The sequence below is a fragment of the Labrus mixtus genome, chromosome 22 (genome assembly GCF_963584025.1).
Source record: "Labrus mixtus chromosome 22, fLabMix1.1, whole genome shotgun sequence".
Lineage (NCBI taxonomy): Eukaryota > Metazoa > Chordata > Actinopteri > Labriformes > Labridae > Labrus > Labrus mixtus.
The window spans coordinates 18900539-18922789 of record NC_083633.1 but is presented as its reverse complement, the minus strand read 5'-3'; the positions used below and the strand labels follow the sequence as shown (position 1 = coordinate 18922789).

The following is a 22251-nucleotide window of genomic DNA, read 5'->3' as shown; positions in this document are numbered from 1 at the left end:
TTCTGATAGCAGGTAGCCTTCCTTGTAGTTTGTGAACTGGACTTTTTTGTGCAGAATTGACTGTTTTTTTTCTTGTGAGAGCAAGACAGAGAAGAAAATTATTGCTCAGACACCTTCAGATTTCGCCGTCCTGCCATGAAGCAGAATAAACCTCTGAGCTCTCTGAGCGTGATAAGACACCGGACTTCCCGCTTCCCTTTTTTTTTTCTCCCCGAGACCCTGCTCCGACTTTTTTCCACAAAATAAACATTAAAAAGACAGAAACAAACACACAATCTGCTCTCATCATTCATAGTTGTGACCTAGACTCTGCAGAAAGTCTCCCCCTCTCCTCCATGTTTCCCTCACCCCTCTCTCACCCTCATCTACGTGATGTTAGGTCTCTGCAGCGCGGGGGGGAGGGGGGGGGGGGAGGGAGACAAGGAGGCTGCTGCTCTCTGACGGCGTTTATCAGAGTCTGGCATCGCTGTAATTTCAGTGTTCAGATGCAATCGCTCCCTTCTCCCCTCAGGAGTAAACAATAACAAGCACAAGCACAATAGACAAACAAGGCCTGCAGGACATGTATGCACACACACACACACACACACACACACACACACACACACACACACACACACACACACACTCTCACAATAATGAATGCAAACCACAAGCAGCTTCTGTCCGGTTTGTATCTTTATTTTTACACTTTTGCAGTGCTTTCATGTGAGAAACCACAACTCCCCCTGCAAAAAACAAATCACTGACCTCAGATCAGATATTGAATCAGTATGAAGCTGCTAAGCTAACCACAGCTAAACCCTCTCTCGTGCTGGAGGTGTCACTTTGCTTGAAAACACTCCCTGGCTGCTGCTGTGAAGTTTTAAGTCGGACTCACAGGCAGGTTGTTGCAAAAAAAAAAGACTGAAACATCTCACATTTCTTATCAAACAGCACAGCCTGGTGGACGTTGTTTGAACTGCAAGCCACAAAAGTCAGCTGAGAAGAGAGGGAGGCTTTTGTTTTGAAAAGGACAGATTGTTGTTGTTTTATGCCTCCTTTTCTGACAAAAAGTGGAAGGTCACCGTCTGCCTCTCGTTTTATTTCTTTATGGTGTGAAGAAAGTTTTGTTTTAAGGAACTTCAGGGCAAAAGAAGCAGATTTGATTACTTGTTACAGCATCTTTTAGACTTGCAGAAACAAGGAGGGCTGGAGAGAAAAATATTTCTATAAATAAAGACAATTTGAGAACATTTAAGTCACAACATCTGTAGTAGAAGAAGATAGAAACAAACTTATTTTGGAATAAATTTACCAATCTCTGCTTTGATTTCATTTTTGTTAAATTGATTTTATGACAGTTTCCTCCTTTTAACAGTTCATCAGCTTTATATGTGCGAGTTTCTAAAAATTAAAACTGAAGTCAGCCAGAACCTGCCTTCAGGAGATTATTACACCACCCACATCAGAGGAATATTGAGGCTCAGATCTCATTCATGTCTCATCTACGTCTCCTTAAAGTCTTTATGTGATTTTTCACACTTAAATATAATAGAAATCAAGTATATCCTCTGAAAATAACTCTGTGAGTCATGACTGTCTACAATAGGTGTAACACCCGAGTCCCACTGTCTGTGATGCTTTCAGAGTTTTCAGAGTCCTATCTTCACTTTGTTTACATCGCCCGGACGGCCGGCTGACTCCTCCCCTCATGTATAAAAGTTGTTTAATTGAGGGACTAGAGAAAAGAAGAATAACATACTGTACTCACTGATTAACTGTGTTTCTAGATCACGCTCATTTCAGGTAAATTTACATGCAGTGTGAAGATACGAGCTTAATAAAGATCACTAGCATTAGCATGCTAACACAACAATGCAGCGCGAGTTGTTTTGGTTTCACGCTGGTGCTCAAGGGCGACATCTGCTGGATCAAACTAACTATAAAGGAACTATTTAAGACCAAAAGGAGATGATTTTTTTTCTATTCCCTCATTTGTCTCAAAGACGATCCTTAGATATCTGTCGTCTCGTTCCAAGATCTTAGCTCAAATAGAACACAGATCGCTTAGCATTTGTGTTGTGCACCCCATGTACAGAGGCTATATAGTCCTTGACACAGCAGCTGTGGGTTCAAATCTGACCTCAGCCTTTTGCTGCATGTTACCTTCCCCCTCTCTGTCTTCAGCTGTTCTATCCACTAAAAGGCAAAAAGGACAAAAATTAACTTAAAAAAAACACAAAATATGAAACTGGTAGCATGAACTGGTTTCGTTTATCCACATGGACCAAACTAAAGAATTACAATGTGAACATAGGAAGAATCTTAGGGTCCCTTTTTGCATCATTTGAACTAATCTTTTTTTTTTTTTTTTAAGGTTTATTTTTGGGCTTTTTTGTAGGTTGAATTCCATACGAGTAAAGCATCAGAATTCCTCGTTCTCATTTAAAAGTATTTATTGTGAGGAGACACAGATACATGGACAGTTGAGAGGATGAGGAATCAGTAAGAGGTTTATTTTCTCCTTTATATATTTTACAAATAGAAGCACAAATGTTCATCGACTCTCCACCACACGGGTCTGAAGTACTTTGAAGAGCAGGAGGCAAATGCATACGATGAGTTCAGCCGTTTATCTGCAGAGAGAAGACACAAAGAGAGGTCAGATAATGAACAATAACAAGCTGCACGGAGACACCTCAATAAAGAAATCTAGACTATAACTGCTTAAAAACACTTTATTCTAAAGTCTACCCAATAGAGCTCCTAACATGACACTCTGCTCTACTGTGTTACCTCCTCTGTTCAAACAAGCTTCAGGTCCTGAGTCGAGCAGAAAGTGAGGATGAGGTCAGAGAATTAGACACGAGAGGATGTGACAGCTTTTAGAAGATTTAACAAAAAGACATGCACGGTTTGAGAGGGGGGAGGGGGGGGGGGAGGTCTCAAAGGTCAAAGAGAGAGAGATAATGAGCAGGGTGAGTAAGAGAGGAAAAGTGTTGGGAGGGAGACACTTACAGAGCAGCGGCTCCAGAGATGATCTCAATGAGCTCCTTGGTGATGACGGCCTGTCTGGTACGGTTGAAAGTGAGGGTCAGCTTGTCAATCATCTCAGCTGGAAGGGAGGAAGAGAGAAAGCCGTCAAGTCAGTGTCACATTTTAAAACGTTAAGACTTAGGGAAGGAAAATACTGAACGTTTCACAACATGTGAGGACGTAAATATAGAATCTAAATAACCTCTTATTTACTACAGGATGCTTTTTTCCCCCAGAGGATTGTTGCCTTTCTGACCATTGTTTCATCAAATGCTCAAACTTCTCAATCAGGAAGTTTTGCTGTTTATGAATCATCGTTAATTGGAAAAAAAAAAAAAAAAGATTTTGGAGTGTTCTGACAAAAACGGCTACCTGAAGAAATCAAGAAAATAAATCATGTTCTGCTAAATTAAGTTGGATTCCCCTCGTCCCCCGGCTGAAATATGTTGGTTTTAAAACGGCCGCCTTATTTCTACTTGAACACTGAGGTCGTGAGATATTTGAGTTCGGGAAGTCTTACAGGCGTTCTTGCTGGCGCTGTCCATGGCGGTCATCCTGGCGCTCTGCTCGCTGGTGGAGGACTCCCTCATAGCGAGGTAGATGATGTTGACCATGGCGAACTCCTGGTAGTTCCTCAGCACGTCAGCGTCGATGTCATCATACACGCCCATGCTCTCTGTGAAGTAGCAGTAACACATGATGAGAATCTCTGCGGATAAGACGGCCGAGTGCCCGAGTGAAATGTTAAAAAAAAAACTAACCTGCGTTAGCGACGGTGTCATTGGAGAACAGAGGCTTCTGCTCCGCCTTGTATGAGATCACAGACCTGCAGCGGAGAAACACAACCATATTTAAATCGTGCAACTTGACATGATTTTTGTTTATTTTAAGACAAATCCAATTAAAAGCTTCTGAAGCGTCGTACCTGAATCTGTTGAAAAAAACGGCTCCCTGGTCGAACTCGTACCCAGAGTTCAGCAGCTCGGTGGCGACGATGGAGGCGTCGCCGAAGCTGGGAGGCTTACGGCCCATCTCCTTACAGTTCAGCAGCATGTGGCTCGAATGAGTTCTGAGGAGAAACGACAAACATGAGGGTCGTCAACAGTTGTGATACTTCTATTCACCTTCAATTTTAAAATGATACAGTTGCAGGAAAAAGTATATGAACCCTTTGGAATTTTCTAGTTTTTCTGCATAAATTGGTCATAAAATGAAATTCCAAAAGGGTTCACATACTTTTTCCTGCATCTGTAGTTTGTCATTTTAATGATTGGTAGTATTGAAAAGGACCAAAGCTTTTAAAAAACTTCTGATCTTGAGTCATATTTTAAACCAAAAGCTGCCGAGAGAGAGAGAGAGACAGAGCGAGAGAGAGAGAGAGAGAGAGAGAGAGAGAGAGAGAGAGAGAGAGACAGAGACAGAGAGAGAGACAGAGAGAGACAGAGAGAGAGACAGAGAGACAGAGAGACAGAGAGAGACAGAGAGAGACAGAGAGAGAGAGAGAGACAGAGAGCGAGAGAGACTCTGTTTTCCGTCGTACCTGTGCAGAATGCCTCTCAGCTTGTCGCCCACGTTGACCACCATGACCTCCTTGCCGGCACCGGTCAGGATGGCGATCTCGTTCTTGATGGCCTTGGCGATACCGGAGTGGATGGCGCCGCAGAGACCACGGTCGGAGGTCACGCCGATGATCAAGTGCTTGCCGCCTTTGTCCTCCGGGGCTTTGATTTCGGCCTTCTCGTACAGGGCTGGGTCGGAGAGAGGAGACACCGAGGATTCTTAACCGAAGTTTAAAACACCAACAGGAAGAGGCAGGAAACGAGAGGTGTGAACTTACAGAGAGCGCCGGCGCCGTAGACTCTGGCCGGCTTCAGCTGCCTCTCAGCGCGGGCGTACTTGGCGGCGGCCACCATCTTCATGGATTTGGTGATTTTCTGGATGTTTTTGATGGACTTCAACCGGATGGTGACTGGAGAAATAAAAAAAAAAAGACGCTCAGACTCAAGAGTGGATCGAGGAAAAAGTGATGCACGCCTCACAGCTGTGAACCGTCTCAAGCCGACATCACCGTGGAAACGACATCACTTTGACCCCAACATGCCAGACACGCGCTTCAAACATACATGTCACTGCTTATGGGCATGTCGAGCAGCTCAAAGCTTCTGGGAGGAGGTTCTTGTTGAAACTGCTGCCACACAATATACCAACAACAGTTTTACAAGCTGCTTTTAATGTTATCCAGTCTCGTTTATATGACATTAAACTGCTTTTAAACACAGATAAAACCAAGCTCGTACAAAAGGCGTTACCACAGAACATTACAAATACTCTAATATCTAAAGGAAAACCTACAGAGCAGGTTTTATCCTCGATCATTTAAAGCTCATATCACTAAAGTTCACACGAAGCTTGGGTTCTTTTTTTAGAAACAGAACCTGCTTCTCTCTCAGGGTCAGAAAGAAATGAGTGACAGCGACCTCCTCGCCCAGTCTTGATCACGGGGGGCGTGCTTTATTTGAGCGCGTCATCCAAACGTCTCAAGTCCTTGGACGCTATTTTTCATTGGGCACTGAGATTTGCCACTGGCTGTAGTCGTCTCACCCGCCGTTGTGAATTGTATTTGAAATCCAACTTGCCTTCTTTGAGTGCACGCAGATACGCACATCGGCTGACCCTAATTTATAAAAAAGGCTCTTTTAGGCTTGATTCCTTTATATTTGCGTGCTTTACTGCAGAGAACAAGCAGTTGCGTTCTATCTGTTCCTTCGGGTAAGGACTGAATTAAAACTCCCTGAACTTAATCCACTTGGAGCTTTCCGTTCTATCCTGAGGGACAGACAGCGTGAGAACATTAAACAGTGCCTGTGTTTTTAAAAATCTTTAAATTGTTGTGTCACAGCTCCCGCACTTTCTTTTTTATTGAAAACACCACGTTGTTAATCTGTACTGTCACTTCATCGTAACTGTTCTTCTGACAATGTGCTGCTGACCTCTTGGCCAGGTCACCCCTTGTGATCCTGATCTCAACGGGTTTCTTTAATCTGGTTAAATAAAAAGGTTAATAACACATCAGATCCAAGAGAAGAGGAAGCTTTCACATTAAACTTTGCAGCTAAATTATAAATATTATAAATAATATAATAAATCCAGTGTGTTTTGCATCTTAATTTAGATTCAGCCGCATTGTAAATGTAAGATTGTAAAACGCTTCTTAATTTGCATTCCTCATTAATAACATGTTGTTTCCTTCTCCAGTATGTGAGGAGTACACTAAAGTACTTACTGTCCTTCAAGGTAGCCATGTTCCTGACCTGCCCACTGTGAACACAAACAGAGAGAGTCAACATCAAGCTGCACCAAAAACATCAACATGCATCACAAGCAAAGTGGAGAAACAACAGAAGCTCCTGTTTTAACTTCACATGAATTAAAACCTGCAGGAAAGTCACCTCCCTGCTGCTGCTTAGCATCTGTTAGCTTCCTGCTCAGTGTGCAGAAAAAGACTGACAGCTCATTCTACTCTATGACAATGCATTGACTTTGATGTTAAATGTAAATTAAGTCCTGTCTGTCATTCATTCATTTAGGATTTATTTTAGTCGTTTTATTGACTTTGTAATGTCACACAATGTCAGTGTAGCCACATTAGCTGCAGCTCTGTCATTCATTAGCTGCAGAGGCCTCCACGTTAGCGTGTCCTTGCATTCACTGAAGTCTAACAGTAACAGCAGATTGTAAAGCCTGTAAAACTTTTATTCTTATCAAACGTCGACATGAAGTTAGTCAACAATGATGTGAAAGCAAAGACTGCGATAAAAGCATTTGAATAGCTTTAACTTTACCATTGTGGGGAGAACACCAACGCGCTGGTCCGGGCGAACATGGTTACTCCTATGAAGGTCAGACGCGCAGAAGTGCGCAGGCGCAAGTTAAAGGCAAAATGGAAGGATGCTGCCTTCACGGACACCGAGGAAAATCGTACAAATTATATTTAGCGCATAATAGAATAGAATAGAATTACTTTATTGATCCCAAACTGGGAAATTGTGGCGTTACAGCAGGAGATTATCCAAACACAGAATATGAGTAAAAAACACAATGTTAGCAAATCTAAACATAATATAATATTAACTACAGAGTAAATAAGTATTAAAGATATAAAAAATAAGAATGTGAATATATACAACCAGGATTTAACTAAGCATTACTAGTCTATAACTTTTTTTTTTATTCAGTACAAAGGGACATCAAAGAATAACATAACACGATGCCACGTAAAAGACAAACATGCAAAATGTAAAGAAAATGAGCAAACTATATAGAAGAAACAAATCAATATACATGGAATACAGTAAGATGTAATGTGTATCAATCAATCTTTATTTGTATCGCTCCAAATAATAACAAATGTTTTCTCAAGACACTTTATACAAGAGCAGGTTACTCTTTTTTATGTTATCTAAATAGACCCAACATTAATTAAATCACAAGCAACAGCACTTCTAATATTTAGCAAAGTTACTGTACAAGTAGAAGCGCAATGTGGACAGTAACCATCAGTTAAAACACACAGGGATTTAATCATTCAAACATTTCACAAGCAGTATATTTAGATGACAAAATAACATGACCCAAAGGGTAAATCTGAAGCTTTTACAACGAGTCCATGAACGCAGCTGCAGTTATCGCGAGGTTTAAGCTCTCGCGGAAGTAGTGTCGGTTGTTCACGGTGTAGGTAGCCGCAAAACGAGCGGATCTTCCTCATTTTTAAGCGTTAAAAAATCGATAAATAACAATACTAATAACACGCCAGGATGGGGAAAGCGGATTTTCTGTCCCCAAAGGCCATAGCCAACCGAATCAAATCGAAAGGTCTGCAGAAGTTGCGGTGGTATTGTCAGATGTGTCAGAAACAGTGTCGAGATGAGGTAAAGATGCAGCTTTGTGGAGCAGCACGTTTTGTGTTTATGTGTTTATGTGTTTATCTGTGTTTTTAAAACACGTCGTGTCCTCCTGTGTGTTTACAGAACGGCTTTAAATGTCACTGCATGTCGGAGTCTCACCAGAGACAGCTGCTGCTGGCCTCCGAGGACCCCAACAAGTTTATGGACTATTTCTCTGAGTGAGTCCAAAAATCAGCTGTGACGTAACAGCTGTGACGTAACAGAGAGAAAAAACATGTTGATGATTTGTCTTCATAACCTGTTAACTTTCTGCTTTTCTTTCTTTCTACCAGTGAGTTTAAGAGTGAGTTCCTGGAGCTGCTCAGGAGACGATTTGGTGAGTGTTTGTAAAACAGCAGCTTTTAAATAAAGTTATTTATACAATTTGAGAGGCTGAAAGTTAAAATAAAAGGATATTGATACCTGATTTGGTTACCAAGGCAACAAAAAAAGAAGTCGTATGTATCCACTATGGGGAACTTTCTTGTTTTCAATTAGCATAAAATTGGTACCATAACGTTACCAACTTATTTTTGAAATGTAAACAGCGGGTGGAGTGTGCTTTACATTTTTAATGGATTCATTCCTCTCCTAATTTAAGCGCCTCTCTTAGAAATAGATGTCTGTCTTTATAATAATTTTATAATAATAATAACTTTATTGATATAACACCTTTTAAAAACACAGGTTTACAAAGTGCTTTGACAAACAGCAAAAACAAGAACAAACTAAACCAAACACAGAAGAACATAAACAACAGCAAGAACATAACAAATGCAAAATACTAAAAATAATTCAATACAATTCAACAGAAAAGAACCCAAAGTGCACGATACCCAACAGACATATATAACCCGACCATCACAAGAACCATTACAAGAACCATCACAAGAACCATTACAAGAACCATCACAAGAACCATCAGAAGAACCCAGGCAACACAAGAACCCAATAACACGAGCTGAGACCAAGAGGAACAAAGATTTAAAAATATATAAGAAACTAAAAGAGATAAAAGCAAATCAAAAGATAACAGCAATAAGAAGGTAAGAGCAGAAAAAGAAATAGAAACAAGTGGTTAAAGGATAAATAAAAACTAACATTAATACAAATAAAAAGTAAATATAAATATAAAGCATAAATAGACAAAATAAGTAAGATAAGAAATGACCAAGTTAAAACACAAGAGGAGTTAAGATGTCTTTTCAGCAGCATCACTCTGTTCTTTGCTTTTTCTCCTGCAGGGACGAAGCGCGTTCACAACAACATCATCTACAACGAATACATCAGCGACCGAGAGCACGTCCACATGAACTCGACGCAGTGGGAGACTCTCACCGACTTCACCAAGTGGCTCGGCAGAGAAGGTAAACTGCACATGGTGGATTGTTTATGTTGTCTCTGTTTCTTCATAAGCTCCACCTGCACTTCTTTTCCTATCGTGTAAACCAGAACGTCATCTTCTTATAGTAAAAGCTGGTAACCGTTACACGTTTAGATCGAAGCTACTCAAACATTAAATGAAAGCATAAACATCTGGTACCAAAAAAAAACCAAGTCAGCCTAAATATTTATGAAAATACAATTTAAGCTCGAGGTGTAAGACTTGTGCTCGACGCTCCTCCTGTTAGGTTTCTGCAAAGTGGACGAGACCCCCAAAGGCTGGTACATCCAGTACATCGACCGCGACCCCGAGACCATCCGCCACCAAGAGGAGCAGGCGAGGAGGAAGAAGCAGGAGCTGGACGACGAGGAGCGGAGCGCCAAGTTCATCGAGGAGCAGGTCCGCAGAGGCCGCGACAGCAAGGAGACGGAGGTGAGTCGAGACGGACCAAAGCTCTGAAAACAACTTTTGTTTCATCAAAATAATGATCGACAATGACTCAAATCTATGAATTTTACCTCACAGGAAACTCCAGTTTTCACAGAGCTGATACGTGAGAGTGAAGAAGAAAAAAGTAAGTTCTGACTGTCCTTTAATTATTATTAAAACAGTTTTTATATTTTGTTTAAAAAGTGTTTAAGCGGACATAAATCAAACTGATATATTGAAGTAGAATGTTGTAGTTTTTAGGTGAAAGGACAGCCATATTTGATGTTTTTTATCCTCTTTTTCTAAGTTTAAGTCATGAGAAAGGGCATTCTGATACATTTGTAGACCGAAAGTTATCCTGTTAGCAAGTTTGTGTCTGATGCATTTCTGTCCACTTTCTGTTTTCCCTGCAGTTGCATTCAACCTCGGAGCTTCTTCATCGACAGCCGGTTCCTCCAAATCGAGGTATGGATGAGCATGTGGTTGGATATTGTCTGATTTTCTAGCAGGTTTGATTTTGTCTTAAAGATGATCGTGTCTTCTTTTAGTTCTGTCCTGGGTGCCAGCGCTCTCAAAGCATCCACATCCTCCACCAAGAGGAAAGACCCGTCCTCAGGGTCGGACTCCAGCAGGGCGGAGAAGAAGAAGAAATCTGCCCTGGAGGAAATTAAGGAGGTGCTGACACCTTTTCCTTTTTTAAAAAAATGTTTCATCTTTTATTTGTGTCTATCTGTTCCGTACTGAAAAGTGACTCCATTGTGTTTCAGATGGAGGAGAAGAGGAGGATGAAGCAGTCGGTCAGGACAGATTACTGGCTGCGGCCCGACATCGTGGTCAAAGTCGTCACCAAGAGGCTGGGAGAGAAGTACCACAAGAAGAAGGCCGTCGTCATGGTAACGAACACTTTGCCGTTCACTCTCAGTGGAAAAAAAAAAAAAGAAGATTTGTCGCTTATAGTGATGGATCTTGTTTCTGCAGGAGGTGAAAGACCGATACGGAGCCGTGGTGAAGATGGTCGACTCTGGAGACAAACTCAAGCTGGACCAGAATCACGTCGAGACCGTCATACCCGCACCGGGTGAGCCACCAAAACCCTCAAAACCATGCAGGGAGAAAAAAAAGTCAATTGAGTAAAGTAGCGCCAGTCTAACTTTTTTATAGCCTGAGGTTGAGGGTTGTTTTCTTCTTTCCTCTCCCTGCAGGTAAACGCGTTGTGATCCTGAACGGACCACACAGAGACACAGAGGCGGTGCTGGAGGGAATCGACGAGAAGAACTTCAGTGCTTCACTCACACTCGACTCTGTAAGTATCCATAACGTCAGGCTGTTCTCCAGACCTTTAAAAAGTGAACATGCTATTCATTGGCTAGCGGGTACTTCTTGTAAACTTGCTCAAATGCCTTCTGTGAATTCTCGTACATATTGTATATTGCATGTTTATTTGTTGAATCCAGTACCTTCTGAATGTTGCAGCTGCAGCCATGTTGACAGTTTCTCCCTCTCTTGTCTGCAGGGTCAGCAGAAAGGGAAGAGAGTGGACATCGCCTATGAAGATTTCTCAAAACTGGCCTAAAAAAACCAGAAACCTTTCTGTTTTTGATTTCAGGCAGCCGCTTGGCTGAAGGACTCTACTGTGTCAGAGTTGACTTCCCCCTGTACACACCTGTACATATTATACATATCCCACAATGCAACACCAGCAGGGTAAAATGAATTGAGAGAGCGGTGTGTTCAACTTGTGTTTTTTTTATTTTGTATCAAGTTGATCTTAAATTTGTAGATGTACATTTTCTCAAAATAAATTGATGCAAAGTGACTTCTGCGGATGTTTTGGAAAAACATAAACAGCAAAGAAACATTTATTATTATTTTAAAAAGAAACTGATTCCAGGAAATGTAGACGCACACACCTCCTTTTTTCTTTTCTTCATTTTTTTACGTAAATGACGGATGGGATTAATCGCAGCAAATAATACTCGAACGTCTCTTGGAGCTGCTCAGTGCGTCTGCAGGAAGCTGTTGAGATTGGGGACGATGTAGTCGGTGTAGTGGCCGTCGATGAAGCCCTTCCCGCTGTTGTGAATGAACCAGCAGTAGACATTTGAGCCGCGCTTCTTATCGAGCCTGTAGTCCTTCTGCCAGCCCCTGAAACACACACAAACAAGTTAACGGTTTGAATCAAACAGATCAAGCAGAAAGATCTTTGTACACGAGGTGAAACGTACCTGGTGACTTGCAGCCTGTTGCCCTTCACCTCCATGGTGGCCTCCCTCTTCAGAGGGTCGACTCCTTCATGAACGTTAAACACGTTTAGCTCTGGCTCTCTGTGAAACTGTCCTGTTGGGAGGATAGCGCACATTTTCACCTCCAAATATGCAAATTATTAAGCCTCATTGTCGGCCCTGACGGGACACACTACTGACTGTCTACTGCTTCAAATCCAGCGGGTTTTCTCTGGACTTGGAAAATCCGCATTTAGTTTTTTCGCTCTAAAAACAAGAAATAATTCATCACACACTCTCAAGATAGACACTCTTGTTTCTCTCGGACAAATTAAGACAATGATCTCAAACCTCTTTACAGCAGTGTGCGATTGTTACTGAGAATCAACCTGACCTGTCTTTGTTGTTTCCTTTAAATCTTGACATCATTGTAAATGAGCGAAACCTCAATAAAACGTTTGATATGATATGACAATAAATATGTATTTTTACAGCCCCTGTAGTCGCCCCTAGCTTGCAGTTTGGAGAAAAACTTGAATACACTATAGGCTTTAATTTAGAATCCAAGAGGGAGAGAGTGTATGGGGTGAAACCAAAGTATAAGGGACCAAAGGTTCAGTACCACTAACAGCCACTAGGTGCTTTAACTATTTCAATGTAAGCTGACAAGTTTTTGACTTGACACAATTTTTGTACTTACGACATCAGTAGCTGATTTGACTTGTTCTGATGTGAATCCTGGTTCTACTTCTGAGTAACATTTTGCAGTTTGAGACATGAAGTCTGATTTCGCCAATAGATTTGACTGTTCAGTCGATTATTATGTGACCAATCTGAAGTTGCTGAGCATTTCCACTAAGACGTACCTATGAGTCCATGGACCAGAGGGGAGTACTGGTTGTCGTTGGGAATGTAGATACCGAGGAAGTCAACGCTAATTGGATTTTTCTTCCACACTCGGTGTAGTAACACCATCATCTGGATGTTATTGTTTATCACGATGGAAACGTGGGAGTTCTTTACGATAGAAATCCGCACACTGAAACACAGAAACATGTCAAAAATTAGCCTGATGTCGCGTAGTAAAAAGAAAAGCGTTGTGCTATCAAAAAACAGAACGAGGTGTTACCCGTCCTGTCTGATTTCAGCTGTTGCCCCCCATGTGAAGGAGTGGTTGTTCCTGCCGTCAGTCATGGTGATGCTGTCGGTGCCGATGGTCACACTGACTCCATCGGGCTGATAGTACACTAAGATGGTGCCGAAGTAGGTGTTCAGTTTGTTCTTTTTCATCTGCTTTGAGCCAACGAGCTGACCGTTTACCAGCAAACCTTCAAGACAGAAGAGACGGTTAAAGAGGAGGGGCAACATATCACAAACAATGTTGTGCTTTTTTGGAAATTCCAGCGGCAAGAATTAAGAAAATAATGTGTAAAGTGAAATTAGAAATATCAACATTTTTCTTTAGATAATTATTATTGAGCATCTTATGTCGTCTGAGTGTTGATTTTCAATAACAGAATATACACAAATTGTTCAATAAAAGGTTGATAGTGACACATTTGGAGAAATATTCCTGTTAACTTTATAGTCAAGTGTAAGAGGAGATGTTTGATACCTCACTTGAATATATAACATTCAAATATGAAGCTACAGCAAGGGGATGGTTAGCTTATAGCTTAGCATAAGGATTGAAAGAGGAAAAACAGCAAACCAGCATTTCTATAGTTCCCTATTATGTCTTAATTTTATATAAGTACAAAAAAAAGTCTTGAAAACATACAATTATGGTTTTAAGTAGTTCTTTAAATTAGAAAAAAGGAACGTTTTGGTATCTGAACAAGACATCTTCTGGAAAAGTTCCTTAAAACCATTCAGGAGGAGCTGGAAAACGTGTCGCAGAACATCTTTGCTATACTCTGTTGTGTTTTCTGACAATGTTTTTTAATAATAGATATTTAACACAGTTAAGTAGAGAGTAGTACCTGTTCCAGGGTCAGACACCAGGTTAAGTATGTGACCAGGTTTGGAGTCGATGTTGAAGCACACGTACGTGTCACTTATAGGCAGGTGAACGATGAAGTGAGGGTCGTTGTCCACTGATTGAGAAAACGATAATTACACATAGAGGGTAATGCTTACTTTAAACTCTGCGGCTGGAAAAGTCTACGGGTATAAACATTTTTACCTAAGTTGATCGTTGGAGGTACGGCTAGCACCTCGGGACCCTTGGCGGCCTCACTCGGGGTAGACGGTGTGGGTGTCTGGACCCAGGGTGGAGGCTCGTAGACAACACGGACTGGAGCCAGATTAGCGGACGCTGATCCTCCTGGTCCTCCTCCCATTCCTACAAACATGACAAAGAGTAACAGGTAAATTCACTTTGATTGATTCATCTCAAATTTGTCTCGTACCCAGATGATTATGTTTTTATTTTTTTCAGACTTTATCAGTTAATCAAACTGGACTTTGATTCAGGCTTTTGACCTACAATGGTGAATGTGTTTTCTCTACATTTGCCTCCATGAATCCTTTGGCGTACCTGAGCAGCAGCCATGTTTAGGGTCTTTGGGAAAGTCAGCCAGCAGCCTCTCGGTGGCGTCCTCGCTCTCCACCAACATGGCGGTGAGAGGAGTGACGAACTGATGCTCCACAGCCAGCGCCATGATCCGCTGTGTGATTTTCCTCTTCTTAACAGCGGTCGGAGCCAGAGACCTTCAGAAGAGCATTAACCCCGTCAAACACAGACAAAGTCTATCTGATTTAGTTTAAGGCTATTTACTCATCTCTGTTACCTTTCAGAGATCAGCTGTTTCACGGTGATGTAGGCCCACAGCTGCTTTGCAAAGCCCGTGAACGAGTGCTGCTGCTTGGCCAGCTCCTGGTCCAGCACCAAGGTGTCGGACTCGGTCTCCAGGGTGATGTCAAGGAGGGCCTGCAGCAGGAAAAAGAGGCTGGTAGTACTACTGCAAGGTGTGTAGCGTAAAGTACAGGGATTCATTCCTGTTGCAGATTTTTACAGATTTGTTGATTCTACTCACGGCAGATGCGGTGGTGAAGCTGGTCAGGGTGTTGCTGTCGGACGGGAGCACCTTTCCAGCCACCACTATCTCCGAGCCGCTGAAGTATTTGTCGAAGCTGTTCTGGGTAACGTCGGACACGGTGTCTTCTGGGAACTGAACGGTGATTCGTCTCAGCAGAGGCGAGGAGACCTGGCTGTAAAATGTCTGCAAGGAAAGAGAAGGAAGTTGGAAGATCAAGAATTCCAGCATGTCACCAAAACCTTTTCAAAAATGAAGCATCAAAATCTCATGAGACAAGAACTGGAAAAGATATTCTTTAATTTCAAGACCAATGCTCTAAATGGTATCATAAAAATGGTTCAGAAGTTCAATGAAAACATCTGAGTGAGTTCAGTCTTGACGGTGTGTCGTCGTACCCGGAGCTGTTCCGCAGCGTCATGGTTAGCGTAGATCCTCTGAGCCATGCCCCTGTTCTCCATGGCCATTCGCTCCAGGAAGTCGTAGTCCACGTCGAAGCCGATACCCAATGAGAAGAGAGAGTACTCCTCCCTCATCACGCGCTTCACGTTCTTCTGGATTGTGCTGAGCTTGATCTCGCCTGCAATATATCAATCATGTTTTCAGCTAAAGAGTTAGCAACTTGTCTTGAAAAGGAAGGTTTTGTAAAGGCTACTGGATCCATTGGGCAGTCTTACCCACAGTGGGGTCTCCATCAGACACCAGAATGACCATAGAGACAGACCGAGGGTCGATGAGCCCCTGATTGGACGCCCTCACCAGCATCTGAACTGCCCTCATCAGCGCCTCGTTGATGTTGGTACCTGGAGTCAAGGATCAGTAAAACATGGTCATCAACTGTTTAGCAGCGTTCTTGATTGAGTACTTAAGTAAGATGCTTCTTTTACCTCCGTTGGGTTTGATGTTCTGGACATATTTCTTGGCATCCGCAACCTGAATGGAGGATCCGTGGACCAGCTCCTCGTTCCAGCAGCGCACATTGTGGTTGAAGTCAATGACGCTGAATTGATCATCAATGGTCAGGTCATCCAAAATAGCCTTCATGGCCTCCACTGTCTGGGAGAGAGGATTGGTATTTGAATTTGGCTTGTTTGGCTTGTTGTACCCATCCAGTTTCTAAAAAATGTAGTATGGGAGGTAGAGCCTTTTAATTTTTAAGCTCCTCCCCTTTGGGTTCAACTATCTGTTTGGGTCCAGGAGGCAGACGGCCCTCTTTAGTTTCAAAGAATAGGCCTTAAACGTTCCTTTTTGATTAAGCTTATAGTGCTGACTCAGACGTGGCTTAGAACAGCTCCTAAAGGCTTAGACTGCCAGGGGACTTGAAACTCTGAGCCCCTCTCTGCCTCCCTCTCAAGTTGTTTGTTTCCATATCCTGTTAATGCATGTAGGGAATGTTCACTTCTGCAGTCCCCGAGTACTTTCTCAAAGTAAAATTTGTAAAATTTCAAGTGACTCTACTGTGGCACCAACAACCAGTTTGGGTTCTGCAGGCAGAAATCCTCTCTGCCTTTAAGAGTACCCCTAGAGCTTCCCCTTTTTGACAAAACTTGTAGTAAGAGCTTGCTCCGGCTTGCCTTCGAACAGCTTCTAGTTACGCTGCCATAAACTAGGAGATATTGGAGACTTAATTGAATGAAATGCATTCTGCAGAATGACCACAAGGTGGGAGTGTTTTACAAAGGAGTAGAGAGCAGGGGGGGAAGATTGGATCGGTCAAAGTGCACAAAACTTCAATTGTGTAAACAAAATCAAATCCCTTACTTGCTTCATCTTGACTCCCCACATGGATCCACTGACGTCAATGACAAACACGATGTTTTTAGGGAGAGGAGAGAGGTTGGTAGGAGCAAAGAATTGAACAAAGTGTCCGTCTGAGACCTGGAAGACAACAATGAAGACTTGACTCATTATCTGCAAACTGTTTTAAACTTTCTATCAAAAATAAAGTTACTAGACCTTAAAGAGAACAGTTAGATAAGTATGTGTGATACCTGTAATTCCCCGGCATTGCTGTCTCTGTTGACATCATATCTTACAGTGAAGACGCCGTCTATAGCGCTGCCTGTGCAGTTGTCACACTTTCTCTGCTGCTGCAGGTTTGGTTTGAAGGTAATATGAGCCTGCAGAAACAGATACAGAGCATTTTATGTTTGGTTAGACGTCCAGACGTCTGCACATCACATATAAAAAAGACAAGACTCACTGTAAAGTGTCTTTTTCATTTTCAGAATAAAGTTAAAGTATAAAGGGAAAAAATGTTTTTCTTGGCATTTTGAGAATAAGTTTGAGTAGCTCAGAACAAATTCTAACTGTTTTTTAATGGTTTATTTTATGGGGCTGGTTTCCAGGGTCCGAAATCCAGGACATACGATTGTGGAAAGACATGCGGAAGGAAGCCATAGGCCAGATTTGAACCTGGGACGCCCGATTGGAGGACTATAGCCTCTGTACATGGGGCGCGTACACTAACCACTAAACTATCAGCCAGTTCAGGTTCTCTGCAAAAAAACAGGTATCTCTATAAAAATTACTTGAAAACGTTGTGGATGTCTAGAGGTTTTCCAGTCTTACCTTTTCTTTGGTTTGTGTCACTTTGATCAGGTTTACAAAATTCTCTCCGAGGGTGCTCGGTGTGACTACTGTGGAAATTCCCTTCGGCTCATAGATGTACACATCCACCTGTGACGAGACCAGGTAAGCAGACAATTTTAAAAACAAAAGTGTGGCTTAAAAAAAAAAAAAAAAAACAGAAATGTCATGATGTGGTCACCTGGAACTGAGGCACCAGCCTCCCAGGCTGCAGGAATAGCGAGTGCTCGTAGAAGCCCAGCCTCCTGTGCATCATCTCCTGGTAGTGGAGCTCGAACTCAATGTTACTGCCCGGGGGAACGTGGACCTCGGTCTTAAAGGTCTCTAAATCCTGGGAGTTCGCCCTGTGAAGCAGAGAGGTTACAGTATGAAGGTACTGAGATTTTTTACAGAAGGAGGAAATCCAGGAGGGCCTTCTGGTACCTGACGATCCCGGCTGCCTTGCCTCTGGCTCTGGCCTGGGCGTAAAGGTTCCTCGCCACTGTCTTCTCCTTCACTGAGCCCACAAATGTAATCCCGTTCACATTCCTACGACGAAAGAGAGAGTGCATGTGGTGATTAAAAAAAAACTACTTGAAATATATTTTGAATGGTGTGAAGCTGGTCTCACATGGTGAAGTTGGATATGAAAGCTGTTTTGGGGATCTGGACGTTGAAGCCGATGCTCTGAGCTTTGGAGCCCGAGTTGACCACGGAGCTCCTGACGGTGGTGTGGGCGAAGCGCGACGTGATGCGGCTCTCCACCTTGTAGCTCTTGACGGTGACGTCATCTCCACGGATGGCCTTGAGTAGGAAAACACAAGGTACAAGACAGTTTTCAAGCACCTCTCTTTATTAGAATTCGAAAACAGGCCGTTTGGAGATTTTCCCTTTATGACATCACAAAGGGCAGTAGCCCCTCCCCCAGGTGGGTGACACTCCCACAGCTAGGTGTTTGTTCTGCCCTCTGAGTCTGCCTTCTCACCGTAAACAATAGGACATGGAGCGAGAAAGCACCGAGTACACCCAAAGCCCTTCCAGAGAGGGGGCGTGGTCAGACACAGCTCATTTACATATTTAAAGCTACAGAAACAGAAACAGCCTGTTCTGAGCAGGGCTGAAATAGAGGGGTTTATAGACATGATCAAATACAGGATCAGAGTGGATTTAGAACAAGAAACTTCACACACATGTTTTGGGGAGCTCTGAGACTTATTGAAATTGTTGAAAAGGAGGAGAATATGAGACCTTTAACATAAAAATGGAAACTGCTCTTATTTTTGAAGGCTAGCGCTGCTTAGCATAAAGGCTGGACAGACAGAAGAAGAGGAAGACGGGTAGCTCGACTTGTTCAAAACTTTGTCTGCATCATGTCTGCTTTGTGCTCCATAGTTTTCACCTCTTTGTCAGCGGGTAGTTGTAATGAAATAGGAAAGACCTCATGATGGTTTACCGTTTTATAAGGACAACTTTGCATCAAGAAAGAAGGCCAACAGAATAAAGTCAATAACCCGTCAGTCACGAGAATCTCTTCAAACAGCTGAATATTGACCGTTAGATAAGAGTCAACTCTGTCACAGTGCAGAGGCTCCAACAACAAGAGGAGAGTCATACCTCAAAGTCTTCCTGCTCCTCGCTGGTCAATATCGCTCTCTGAAACACACAGGAACCCATCAGAATCAACATTTCAAAACTGTTTTAATCGACCATCAGAGATAAAATGATTAATAAAATAAACAGTTATTAACAATCAGAGGCAGAGTGGGGTTGTTTGATGAAGCTTGGACGGGTATTTTTTTTTGTGTCACCACAACGATCGATGGACGTCTGCAGTTATTGCAACACCAAAAACCCACTACTCATGCACATCATCACCATCACACTATAAAAGGTCAAACACGTCGGGTTAGTGTGTAAAAGATCTCACCTTGTATCTCTCACGATGATCATGAACGTGTGTCTGGAGGAGAAAACAAAAATGTGATCAAAGGATGAAGGGAAGTAAAGAAGTAGTAAAGTTGTCTGCTAAATTAAAGAAACTTTGACTTAATTTTCATGTGATTTCACAATTTTTTTCAAATATTTATCTTTCAGAGATGCACAGATGAGTTTGTTGAACAGTGTTAGAGGCCAACAGTCAGGGCAGGTGATCCTTAAAGAAACAGGATGTCCAAATATGGTCATAATAATGATGGAACTCTGACTTTGACTCAACCAGCCTGTGAGCAGAAAAATTTAGACTTAGACAACTTTATTTATCCCAGAGGGCAATGCGGTTCCACAGTCCACCCAGAAGACCATGCAAACATTCACAAACAAACAACAGATGGAGTTTATCAGATGAGCGCTGGCTCGTGATACCCTCGTGTGGTCTCTTTGGGTAATGACACCCACAAGGGCCAGATGAAAAGCACGGTTTAAGGACAACAGTAATAAATACATAAGACAATAAATACATAACCAAGACATCACACTGAAGACTACATTCAAGGAATTTATTTAATAAACCTGGTTTTGTTTTTCATTAGTGTAGTTTCTTTACCGTTTCATTTACAATCTTAACATTTGAACAAACATGATCATTAAAAAAATCAAAATTTTCAAAAAAGGCAAATATTACCTTTGGTGAGTAAAAGAGTTCAAATGTTTGAGAAATAATTCAATTGTTTTTTTCAATGTTTCAATATTTCTAACATGATACAAAACTCACGTGTAATGAAAAACGTTTGAGATGAGGAAAACATTTTTTTTTTGCTTTTTTTCTGTATTTAGTTAAATTTTGGAGAAAAAAACTCACAAATCAATGATGTTTAAAAGGAAGTAATGGTTCTTTTTCATTGGTTAAATTTATTCCAAATATAATTTTCTAAATGCATCGATAACATCAGATTTTAAATGTTTCTTGCATCAAATAAAAACACAGCTTTTTGTGATCGGTACACTCATTTGATGAGGCTCTCACAGTAAACAGTGGGTTACGTTGTATTCTGTTAATGAAAAACTGCACAAACAGAGATTTTCATACACATCAGCCTCAGACTCACCAGCTCGTCCTCCCATTCTCCGTCGATCACAAACTCAAAGCAGCGGCCCTCGTGGAGCAGCAGGAGCCCCAGAAGCAGCAGCAGCAGACGCCTCATGTTTCCCGTCCTGTGGGCTCAAACACACACTCCCTCACACGCACACACACATATATATATATTTAAAAACAGTACAAAACACAGCTGCTGGGACACACACACAGACGGTCCTTCTGCAGAGAGCCGAGCTGAAAACTGAAGGTTAAAATCCACTGAACTGATTGACTTCGGCCCCAGTCAATATTTGTTGTGTTTCATGAGAGGAGAAGGAAACTTTGAAACTTGACCTGCAGAGTGGGCCGGGTAAACAGGGGACTCATTTAGAGATTAAAACACATCAAACACACACACACTGATCATAGATCTGGTGCTCTGATATAAAAGTCACAAACTCAAAATCATGCAGGACTCTCAGATAAATGTATTCATTTATTATTTTAAAAAATAAACTATCTTTTAAAAGCCGGGTGCAATATAGAGACACATAAAGAACATTTACATGGCATATTTTTAAAGTTTACACAAGCAAGATGTAAAGTTGCCCTGTGGCCACAAGATGGCACCAAAGTCGCTCTACCCGTCTTCATGTCTTCTCTGCTGGATTGTAAAGAGGGGATTTTTAGTTTTTAGGGAAAACAGGTGTTTTTTTAAAATGTGTTTTGTCACCAGTAAGTGAAAAGTTTCATGCTGTCAAAACAAACTGGACGAGGCAAAACGCCATGCTATCTGTGAGTAGTTACACACACTAAGGTTTCTTTCTCATAGTCCACTGCGCAGCTCCTACATTGCACATTTTGCACATTTTGTGTTTTGTTTTTTTATATATATATATTTTATATTTTACATTTTTAAATTATATTTTATATGTTGTAATAGCTTCTTATACTGTATTATTTAAGTTGTTGTTCTGCTTTATTTACTTGTTAATTGTTTAGCACCAATACACCAAGTCAAATTCCTTGTATGTGTAAATGTACTTGGCAATAAACCCAGATTCTGATTCTGATTCTGATTCTGATTCTGATTGAATGAAGGACTTATTCAAGAAGGGCATCTCTGCAGAGCTAAGATTTTGAATGGGCCAGGTAGTTGTCAATTGGGGGCAGCTGTGGGTCTGTGGTAGAGTCATCTCTCAACCGGAAGGTCGAGGGTTCGACCTCCAGTTCCTGCCAGTCAGTCTCTACCATCAGTGTGTGAATGTGTAGGTCCGACCTGCGGGACTAGAAAAAGCTCAACTCCATTTACAGATATATTTCTAAAGAAGCTAAAGATCCTCTGTCAATCAAAAACACATTTTACTGTCGAATTGATTGATTGGGAGATAACTGAAAGGCTGCAATTGGCCCAAATAAAAATAAGTTAACCCAACCTCTCAAGACCCCTGTCTGCAGACACACAGCCTTGAAAGAATTGGATCATAATTGGTTAAATTAAAGAAAAAAGAAAAGGAAAAAAATCATTACAGCCACCTAGTGGTGACTACAAGTATAATGTTGGGAAGTTTTCCCTTTATTTATGGTGTCATTTTTAGTCAAAAAGATGGTCATTTATTTTATCGTCGTTTTATGT

At 41.7% G+C, this 22251-nt stretch overlaps 3 protein-coding genes across 5 annotated transcripts in view; 1 reads left to right on the top strand and 2 right to left on the bottom strand.

Moving 5' to 3' along the window:
* The window catches only part of kin (Kin17 DNA and RNA binding protein), a 143191-nt gene extending 131601 nt beyond the window's left edge, over positions 1–11590 (top strand). The window contains exons 2-13 of the mRNA XM_061030498.1: positions 7754–7946; positions 8046–8140; positions 8255–8298; positions 9206–9328; positions 9593–9777; positions 9871–9919; positions 10188–10239; positions 10323–10449; positions 10542–10667; positions 10753–10852; positions 10977–11077; positions 11288–11590. Coding sequence (XP_060886481.1) covers positions 7833–7946; positions 8046–8140; positions 8255–8298; positions 9206–9328; positions 9593–9777; positions 9871–9919; positions 10188–10239; positions 10323–10449; positions 10542–10667; positions 10753–10852; positions 10977–11077; positions 11288–11347 — 1176 coding nt within the window. The 5' untranslated portion in view covers positions 7754–7832 and the 3' untranslated portion in view covers positions 11348–11590. The remainder of the gene's footprint in view (positions 1–7753; positions 7947–8045; positions 8141–8254; positions 8299–9205; positions 9329–9592; positions 9778–9870; positions 9920–10187; positions 10240–10322; positions 10450–10541; positions 10668–10752; positions 10853–10976; positions 11078–11287) is intronic.
* atp5f1c (ATP synthase F1 subunit gamma) lies at positions 2421–6979 on the bottom strand. Of its 3 annotated transcripts, XM_061030501.1 has the most exons (10): positions 6861–6979; positions 6302–6336; positions 4856–4987; positions 4559–4766; positions 3944–4087; positions 3780–3844; positions 3539–3694; positions 3001–3097; positions 2779–2805; positions 2421–2618 (listed from the first exon to the last, which is right to left on the bottom strand). In XM_061030501.1, exons 1-9 carry the CDS (start codon positions 6899–6901, stop codon positions 2799–2801), a joined length of 885 nt encoding a protein of 294 aa, XP_060886484.1. In that variant the 5' UTR covers positions 6902–6979; the 3' UTR covers positions 2421–2618; positions 2779–2798. The 3 variants fall into 3 exon arrangements, with proteins under 3 accessions (XP_060886484.1, XP_060886485.1, XP_060886486.1); XM_061030502.1 differs by lacking the exon at positions 2779–2805; XM_061030503.1 differs by lacking the exons at positions 2421–2618; positions 2779–2805 and having other exon boundaries at positions 2997–3097.
* Positions 11501–20901, bottom strand: itih2 (inter-alpha-trypsin inhibitor heavy chain 2). Its single transcript, XM_061030504.1, has 21 exons — positions 20647–20901; positions 19530–19562; positions 19217–19255; positions 18234–18406; positions 18047–18151; positions 17805–17967; positions 17606–17713; positions 17026–17154; positions 16796–16912; positions 15922–16090; positions 15712–15837; positions 15433–15614; positions 15035–15220; positions 14789–14928; positions 14536–14708; positions 14182–14340; positions 13979–14092; positions 13126–13324; positions 12863–13035; positions 12000–12111; positions 11501–11919 (listed from the first exon to the last, which is right to left on the bottom strand). Exons 1-21 carry the CDS (start codon positions 20740–20742, stop codon positions 11772–11774), a joined length of 2844 nt encoding a protein of 947 aa, XP_060886487.1. The 5' UTR covers positions 20743–20901; the 3' UTR covers positions 11501–11771.
* Between the last annotated feature and the right edge of the window lie 1350 nt (positions 20902–22251).